This window comes from Otolemur garnettii, unplaced genomic scaffold, assembly GCF_000181295.1.
Source record: "Otolemur garnettii isolate 467f Iridium unplaced genomic scaffold, OtoGar3 scaffold00020, whole genome shotgun sequence".
Classification (NCBI taxonomy): domain Eukaryota; kingdom Metazoa; phylum Chordata; class Mammalia; order Primates; family Galagidae; genus Otolemur; species Otolemur garnettii.
The window spans coordinates 4158968-4168836 of NW_003852415.1; the positions used below are offsets into that span (position 1 = coordinate 4158968).

The 9869-nt window shown below is 41.5% G+C and overlaps 1 protein-coding gene across 1 annotated transcript in view; it reads right to left on the reverse strand.

Annotated features, from left to right (window-relative positions):
- SPTLC2 (serine palmitoyltransferase long chain base subunit 2) overlaps positions 1-9869 on the reverse strand; it is a 126936-nt gene that overhangs the window by 79902 nt on the left and 37165 nt on the right. Inside the window, exon 2 of the mRNA XM_023511491.1 lies at positions 9339-9557. Coding sequence (XP_023367259.1) covers positions 9339-9557 — 219 coding nt within the window. The remainder of the gene's footprint in view (positions 1-9338; positions 9558-9869) is intronic.

The following is a 9869-nucleotide window of genomic DNA, read 5'->3' on the forward strand; positions in this document are numbered from 1 at the left end:
AAAAAAAAAAAAAAAAAAAAAAAGAGATGCCATATAGCAATGAAAACAAATGGAAATCCACAAACAGCTGAAGCTTATTTGAATGAAGGGGTAAAATATACAATGCAAACGTATTTCCATAAGGTTCAAAAGCAGGCTTAGCTAAGTTTTCTTTATGGACCTACGCACAGGTGATAAAACCATAAGAAAAAGTCAGGAGAATGTTTATCTCAGGGGAACAGAAGAGAAGATCAAGCAGGGGCATGCGGGGGAAGTGGTTTCTGCAGTGATGGAGCCATGTGACCCTACTTCTTGGGGGCCTACTTCTAAAAGCATTTATTGTGTTTCACATTTACTTTTTATTAATGCTTGTAGATGTGTGCTGCATATATATATACACTGGTTATATATAACAAAGAAAAGAGTAAAAAATAATGGAATGTTGCAAAAATAACAATGGAAAGAATCTGGCCCAACTAAATAAATCCCAAACTTTCTATATAGAAGGAAAAATATTTTTCATGGCATACAATTTATTCTGAAAGGTTTTTTTTGTTGTTGAGACAGAGTCTCACAATGTTGCCCTTGGTGGAGTGCTGTAGCATCACAGCTCACAGCAACCATCAACTCTTGGGCTTAAGCAATTCCCTTGTCTCAGCCTCCCAAGTAGCTGGGATTACAGGTGCCCACCACAACACCCTGGCTCCTTTGTATTGCAGTTGTCACTGTTGTCTTTTTTTTTTAGTTGGCCTGGGCCAGGTTCGAACCTGTCAGCCTTGGTATATGTGGCTGGCGCCATAACCACTGTGCTATGGATGCCGAGCACTGCAAGTTTTTTTTTTTTTTTTTTGAGACAGAGTCTCACTATGTCACCCTCAGTAGAGTACCACAGCATCACAGCTCACAGCAACCTCAAACTCTTGGGCTTAAGCAATTCTCTTGCTTCAGCCTCCCAAGTAGCTGGGACTATAGGCACTAGCCACAACACCTGGCTACTTTTTGTTGCAGTTGTCACTGTTGTTTTAGCTGGCCTGGGTTGGGTTCAAACATGCCAGCCTCAGTGCATGTGGCCAGTGTCCTACCCACTAAGCGACTGGCACCACCTCATTCTGAAAGTTTTATGTTTGTTGAGCTGCATGACCAGCAAAGACACATATGCAAATTTACTTAGCCTACCATCTGATCACAAGGAAATCTACTTTGTGTGATAGCACTAAGACGCTTATCTCGCTGGAAAAGGTCAAAGTACATCAGGACTCTCAGCCCTTGAAACAAAAGGCTACGTAGTTTAAAAAAAAAAACCTTTCCTTTAACAATACTCTAATTCTGTTTGCCACCACTATGGTACTGCTAAAAGATTTCAAGACATTTGACAATAATAAAAAAAAAGAGTAACACTGTGCACCAAAAACAGGCTGGTGCAAATAGCCCATGGTGTTCTGCATTTTTATTTGGGCAACATCTTTTCTACCAAAGAAGGAAATAGACTCATAAGACAAATCTAAAAATAACTGAAACATGACAAAATTGTTTTAAAATCCCAAATAATTCCCACCTGAGGAAGTGTTGAAAATGAAGTTAATCTATAGTTAAAAAGCATCATACAGCCAGAAGTATTTATTTTATACACTAACAATTACGTCTTTACTTCTGTTTAATGAAAAAAGTAAGTGAAATAACCTATGAAAGGGTATGAGACTGTTGATCTGAGAACCTGTGAACCACAGCTAATTGTAAGAGCTTTCCTTACTGTTTATGTAAGATAATTACACTGTCCGTTCTTTCCTGTTTTTAATGTTAAAGACAGGAAGCCACTTCCTTGCTGTTTCTATGCTGTCCAGGAAGGCATCAAATGAGACTGCAAGACTAAAGACACCTGCTTACCCTAGATCTAAAACCAAGTCATTTGTATCAGTGTATGTGCGTGTGCCTATACGTGGATACACGTGCACCCCCAAACATAAATGCTTCAAAACAATTTTCATTGTTACTGCTACCAGCATTCACAATATCATTCATATCTTAAACACTTGCTGAATGTCTAAAATGTGCATAGCACTCTTCTAGGTTCTGGGATTTATTTCTAGTTAAGGAGATACAAAATGAGATAAATGCATAAAATCTGAAGTTAGATATAAAAAATACTAATGGAAACCAGAGTAAGCAAGGAAAGGAGGGGTAGACTAGAGTCAGGCTACAAGTTAGCTAGGGTAGCCGGGCAGAACAGAGGACAAGAAGGAAGATAAATAATCACTCATGGGACTATCTGGACAAAAGATTTCCTGGCAGCCCACAGCAAAGGCAATGTCAGTGAGGCAGGAGTGTGTTTGGCATGTTCAAGGACTAGCAAAGATGCCAGTGTGGCTGGAGTAGATGAGTAAAGTCCAAGAAGTAGGAGATGCTATCTGGATGGTAATAAAGGTTAACAAGAAGTCGTTACATTGAGATTTGCTGATGGGGCACCGGCGACATGTGCCAGAAGAATCAAGGGTAAAGTCACAGTTTTTAGCCTAAACAACTACTTATCATTCATGGGGAAGATAGTTAGCTGGTTAGAAAGGATATCATCTTAGTTTTAGCTGGTTACAAAGAGTATTGGCTCAGTTTTAGATATGTTAAGTTTGAGATGCCTGTCTATGTGGCAATGCCAAGGGGAGAGCTAGATCTAAAGGTCCAGGGTTCAATGGGGAGAGATAAATTCGGCAGTTATGGCATACAGAAGGTACTGAAGTGTGTTCCTCACGGGATGAAGCCTGGGCCACACCAACACTGAAATGTCAGCAGATAAGGAAAAATAATAAAAGATTATTTTGGTTTTATTTATGTTTCTCACTAAAGCATTTTGAAAAGGCCATGACAATTCTGATAGTAAGAGACTGGAAATATAAAAATTTGGTCAGTTCCAAAAGCCAGCAAAATAATAAAAAATAGCCAGGCTGGGCACAGTGGCTCACGCCTGTAATCTTAGCACTCTGGGTGGCCGAGACAGGTGGATTGCCTGAGCTCAGGAGTTTGAGACCAGCTCGAGCAAGAGTGAGACCCCCATCTCTAAAAACAGCTGGGTGTGGCAGTTTCCGTAGCTCAGTGGGTAGAGTGCTGGCCACATACACCGAAGCTGGCAGGTTTGAACCCAGCAAGAGAAAAGCAGGAGAAAAACCAAATCAACTATAATGTCCTGGTAAGCAGGTGAATAAAATGATTCCAGAAAGCAAGAGTGATCAGTGTCAAATACTGCTGAAAGGTGTCAAAGACGGTAAAGACTGAGAAATGACTATTGGATTTTGTAACATCGGAGTCATGAATGACCTGGGAAGAACTGTTTTAGTAGAAGTAGTAGGGACAAAAATCTCACTGGAGCAGGTTCGGGAAAATGTACACGGTTTCTTTTTTGGAAAATGAAAATGTCATAAAATTAGATTACACTGACAGCTGCACAACTCTGTAAATATCCTAAAAACCATTGATTGTACACTTTAAATATGTGGATTTTATAATATGTAAGTTTCATATTAATAAAGGTGTTTAAAAAAAAATATGCAACTGGTATTCTGGGCCCAACGCATAACCCAAAACAATGGAAAGTAGTGCTCTTTTTAAATGTGGGCAAACCAAACGATCAATCCACAAGCTTAAAACACCAGGCAATTCAGGCCACTATACTACACTAATAGCTTCCTAAACTATACTACACTAATAGTTTCCTAAGATAGCGTCAAAATGCCAATTACTAGAATATTCTTTTTTTTTTATTGAGACGGAATTTCATTATGTCATCCTTGGTAGAGTGCCATAGCATCACAACTCACAGCAACCTCAAACTCTTTGGCTTAAGTGAGTCTCTTGCCTCAGCCTCCCAAGCAGCTGGAACTACAGGCGCATGCCACAGTGCCTGGCTATTTTTTGGTTGCAGCTGTCATTGTTGTTTGGCAGGCCTGGACTGGGTTTGAACCCACCAGCCCCAGTATATGCGGCTGGTGCCCTAGCCATTGAGCTACAGGTACCAAGCCTGCCAGAATATTCTTAGTAAGTTTTTTTTTTTTTTTTTTTGGAGAAGAAGTCTCACTCTGTTGTCCAAGCTGGAATACAGTAGCATGATCACAGCTCATAGCAACTTCAAACTCCTGGGCTCAAGTGATTCTCCTACCTTAGCTTCCCGAATAGCTGGGAATATAGGTACACAGTATCACATCCAGTTAATTTTTCTATTTTCTGTAGAGATAGAATCTCACTATGTTGCACAGGCTGGTCTTAAACGCCGGGCCTCAAGCAATACTCTCCTTCAGCTTCTGAAAGTGCTGGGACTACAGGATTATAGGATTACTATGTCCAGGCAGTACACTTTTTTTTTTTTTTTGCAATTTTTAGCCGGGGCAGGGTTTGAACCCACCACCTCCGGCATATGGGGCCGGTACCCTACTTCTTTGAGCTTCAGGCGTCACTCCAAGTACACTACATTTGGAAGGTGGTCAAGAATAAAATCATTGGGCTTGGCGCCTGTGGCTCAATCGGCTAAGGCGCCAGCCACATACACCTAAGGTAGCGGGTTCGAATCCCCAGCCCGGGCCCGCCAAACAATGATGGCTGCAACCAAAAAATGGCCGGCGCTGTGGCGGGCGCCTGTAGTCCCAGCTACTTGGGAGGCTGAGGCAGGAGACTCACTTGAGCCCAGGAGTTGGAGGTTGCTGTGAGCTGTGAGGCCATGGCACTCTACCCGGGGGGATAGCTTGAGGCTCCATCTCAAATAAAATCATTGGCCAGGCACAATGGTTCATGCCTGTAATCCCAGCACTCTAGAAGGCTGAGGCAGGTGGACTGCCTGAGCTCACAGGTTTGAGACCAGCCTGACCAAGAGTGAGACCTCGTCTCTAAAAATAGCTGGGCATTGTGGCGGGCAGGGGCCTGTAGTCCCAGTTACTTGGGAGGCTGAGACAAGAGAATCACTTGAGCCCAAGAGTTTGAGGTTGCTGTGAGCCATGACACCACAGTACTCTACCGAAGGTGACAAAGTGAGACTCTATCTCAAAAAAAAAAAAAAAAGAATAAAATAATTTCACAAACTCCTTTCCTGAAGTCTTTCAATTGATTTCTTGCCTGTATCCTATCCTTCCCATTATTTAATACCTCTGACCATCAACAAGCTGGGAAGGCAAAATGTTAAAGTTTAGTAAGTGTAGGGTTACTACCTACCATGATTTACTAAATTATTAGATTTATAGGTATTTCCTATCTGGATATTAGATCAGTTTTATTAGCTCAAGCTTTTGCTTTATGTATCACATTGATGTCTCTAAACTATCAGGTTCACCTCACATAAGAAAGAACTAAGCCATAGAGGGAGAAAAACCACTCTCACCCAAAATACCACTGATAACAGATTCAAAGTGTAAAGAATTCCAAGAATTTTATGTAAAATAGAGCAAACTCACAGTAACTTATCTTTATTAGTGTGACAGATGATTATTTGATTCTACCCAAAGGGACACATTGGATTTCCTTATAACAAAGAGTTAACATAAATAGTTACGCGGACTCTCTTTTGTAAGAGAGTCCTTTGGAATGAGGAAGAAAATCAGGCTGTGGTTATGGATCCCACTCACTCAGTGAAAGGAGGAAGTGGCAACGTTCTATTTGCAGTTTATGATCCTAAGCAAGCACTTTCCCTCACCTCTTTCCAGTTTAACAATTTGGCTACCCAACCCCTTCACATTTAATCCAGCACCAGCAAACAACACGATCTATCAAAAAAGAATATACTTACTGTGCTTTGAACTTCTTTTGAAAGTAAGTTAATTAATGATATTTAATATTTTAAAAATTTCAGGGCAGGCTCGGCACTCGTAGCTCAGTGAGTAGGGTGCTTGGCCACATACAACAAAGCCGGCAGGTTGGAGCCTGGCCTGGGCCTGCTAAACAACAATGACAACTGTAACAACAAAAAAATATAGCCAGGTGGGCACCTATAATCCAGCTACTCAGGAAGCTGAGGCAAGATTGCTTAAGCCCAAGAGTTGGAGGTTGCTTTGAGCTGTGATATCACAGCACTCTACGGAGGGCAACACAGTGAGACTCTGTCTCAAAAAAATTCTTTTTCAAGGCACACCTATGATCTGCTCATGGCACACTGGTTGGAAATCAATAATCTATTGTAAGGCTGAATGACCCTTCCTTTCTCTCTAAAAGTTGAATTTTTATAAGAAAATGACAGAAGTCAGCTGTTTTAACTGCTAATGTTATCTACTGCAAAAATCCTATTGAAATAAATTTGAATAATTCAGTACAACCTTCCTCTCTACCGTGGTAGAGGCAAATGCCTTGCTCCATTCCACATATTTCTTCCTCCAAGAATTATTTCCTAATTAACCCTATGCTACTCAGATTACTTTTTTGTTCACATCTTCGTATGATTCAAGCACTATTTACTTGTATACTCGTTTTGCAAAGACCCATAAGTTTGAAGTGCTGGTGTTAACTCAACAAAAGTAGAAACTACTTAAGATACAAACAGTATGTTCTAATTCTTTCACAAAAAGTTAAGTATATACAAGTTGCTCCCAATACTTAGTCGATTTACCCTCTGGAAACATGAAACAAGTTCCAAAGATAATGTACTCATTCACAAAGTAATTCAGACACATCTTAATCATTTCATTCATTCGTTCATCAAATTCTGAGTACCAGCTGTGCAAGCTCTGTAATCATGTCCCTGATAAAAACTGCTCTGGACTCTTCACTCTCTACCAAACTTTTCTAACTTTCAAAACACAATTTCTCAGATATCCACACAACAGGTTCCCCCCAACATTCCTTGTGCCTTTGCCGACACTACTCCCTCAGCCAGGAGGCCTCTCTCTAAAGCACAATCAGCAGGCTCAGCGCCTATGGCTCAACCGGCTAAGGCGCCAGCCACATACACCTAAGGTGGCGGGTTCGAATCCCCAGCCCGGACCCGCCAAACAACGACGGCTGCAACCAAAAAATAGCCGGGCGCTGTGGCGGGCGCCTGTGGTCCCAGCTACTTGGGAGGCTGAGGCAGGAGACTCGCTTGAGCCCAGGAGTTGGAGGTTGCTGTGAGCTGTAATGCCACGGCACTCTACCCAGGGGGACAGCTTGAGGCTCTATCTCAAAAAAAAAAAAAAAAGAAATAAAGCACAATCAGCATTTCCCCCACCCGGAGCTCTACATGTTAATCATTAAGTTTCTGTGTGTCCAAGCTAAGAGAAGTCCCTGTAGATAGTGGCTTTAGTTTGAATATATAAATAAAACCGTAGCTCCCATCAGTCACAATTACACAAACTCAGTCTGATAGGGGATACAGGCCTGTGAACAGGTAACTGCAATACTGTACAACACGGTAAGTGTACAGTAAGCTGTAATTGAAGGATGCCCAAACTCAACACACTGTGGACGCACTCTGCACGGACACACGCAAGGGGAGAAGATGAATCAAATTTAAAACTGGTTCAGGCCTTCAATGAATTAGTGTGGCCTACGGGACCCAGCTTTGGTATTATTATTATTTTTTTAATGAAGTTAACTTGTAGGCCTTTTAGAGCAATGAGTAATAGGAGGGCAACTTGTGGTGCTAGAGCTGGGATGGGGTTGAGATGAGAGAGAAGTATGCCTGATCCTGAGCTCTCCCGGAGCCAGCCTTTTCAGTCCATATACTATATACCAAATGGTTTTGTCTCCCTAGTAGCCCACGAGGTCCTCACCTCTCTTTTGTTTCCGTGATGCACTCTTCCCACCACCTGACCACTCCCCACTCCCTGACGTTTCTTCTACAATCAGCGTTTACTGGCTCCTCTGTCAGTGGTGACCTTGCTGCTTCCACACTGCCTCCTCCCTCTAAGGCAGTGATTTTCTTTTTCCTTTCTTTCTTTTTTTTTTAGTGGTGAGATAGGACTTTTATTAGAAGTCAGAAAGGAATACAGAAGAAGTAAAAAGCACCAGAGCTTCTGGAAGGGGGAAAGAACCGAAGAACTCTCTCAGGAATCTCCACGTGGGCTCTTGTATCTAAGGCAGTGGTTTCAACTGAGTGCCACAGCACAATGGTGTGTCGGTGTGTCCTGAGAGGATCTTAGGTGTGCCATGGAAATTCTTAAAGATCATTAATTTAAATTATTTTCAAAGGAAGTTTAACTATATTCTTTTTACTCCTTTTAGATCAACATAATTTAAGTGTGCCACACAAGTTTAACTATAGGTTCAAGTGTGGCGTGAGATAAAAAAGGTTGAAAAACACTACTCTAAGGTACCACAAAAGTGAGAAGTATGACAGATAACAACAACAACAACAAAATCTAATGTATTAAGTCCATCTCTAATCTGCTACATTACCTGGCTGGAGGACAACTTCTTCATATTTCACATCCTAAGAACAAATAGGTTTGGCATTCTTTACCCTAATTTTATTTTATTTTATTTTATTTTTTTTGAGACAGAGCCTCAAGGTATCCCCCTGGGTAGAGTGCCATGGCATCACGCTCACAGCAACCTCCAACTCCTGGGCTCAAGCGAGTCTCCTGCCTCAGCCTCCCAAGTAGCTGGGACTACAGGCGCCCGCCACAACGCCTGGCCATTTTTTGGTTGCAGCCATCATTGTTGTTTGGCGGGCCGGGCCGGGAATTTGAACCCGCCACCTTAGGTGTATGTGGCTGGCGCCTTAGCCGCTTGAGCCACAGGTGCCGAGCCAATTTTATTTATTTATTGAGAATAGGTAATACATAGGTAATGTACAAAACTCCAGAGGGTCATAGGAGTATACAGAGGAAAGTACAGTGAAGTAAATAAGGTCCTCCTTCCCAATACCATCTCTGTTTACTATTTTACTAAAAACAAGACTGCTTTTTTCTATAAACAGAACAGGTTGGCCACATTCTGTTTTAGGGCTTAACGTGTCTGGGGAGAGGAGTTGATCTGTGAACCAGTCAACTACGTATATAATGCATCACTTCTAAAGAACACAATCTTTCAGAAAACTGTAAACACAACCTGGGATACAGCACGGCAGCATGAACAGGAAGAGCACGGCTCCTGACACTTCCCAGTCCTATGTTCACATACCAGCTCTGACACTACTACTAAGCATTTCAGAAAATATTACTTAACATGTGAATTTCAGCTTTCTAATCCATAAAATAGGGATAGTGTTGCCTACTTCATTAGATTCTTAGATTAAATTGAAAACGTGTTAAATGTTTTAATTTCTCCCATGCCTTTAACATTGTTTTTCAGCTTTCTCTGTGGAATGCTTTCATTTATTTGCATCTGGAATATTTTTACTTGAACATGTACCCAGATTTCTAAGGAAAAAATTGTGTGGGAAAATACTAAGATTGCTATAAAAAGCTTCCATTTACCGAATCGAAGATTCTGACAATTACCTGTTGTTCTTCTCTTTCTGTTGCATGGTGACACTTTTCAATTCTCCAGTGCCTCAAGAAATCTCGAAGATATCCAAAGAGGGTGAGTACACCATACCCCACGTATGTGAGCACAGCAACCAGCATTGGTGTTTCTTCAAAAGCTTCATTAAATGGCCTTTTATATAGTCCTCCATTTTGTGTAACATGATGGATCTAAAAGAGAAGTCAAAATGTTTATTTAACAACAACCAAAGCAAATAGACAACCTTCAGAATGGGAAAAGATATTTCTATATTATGAATCGGGCAAAAAGCTTGATAAATAGGATCTACAGAGAACTCAAATTAATCAACGAAGACCAAACAATCCCATGTATAAACTGGGCAAGCAAGAGACCTGAACAGAACCTTCTCTAAAGAAGACAGACGAATGGGCTCGGCGCCTATAGCTCAACTGGCTAAGGCGCCAGCCACGTACACCTAAGGTGGCGGGTTCGAATCCCCAGCCCGGACCCGCCAAACAACA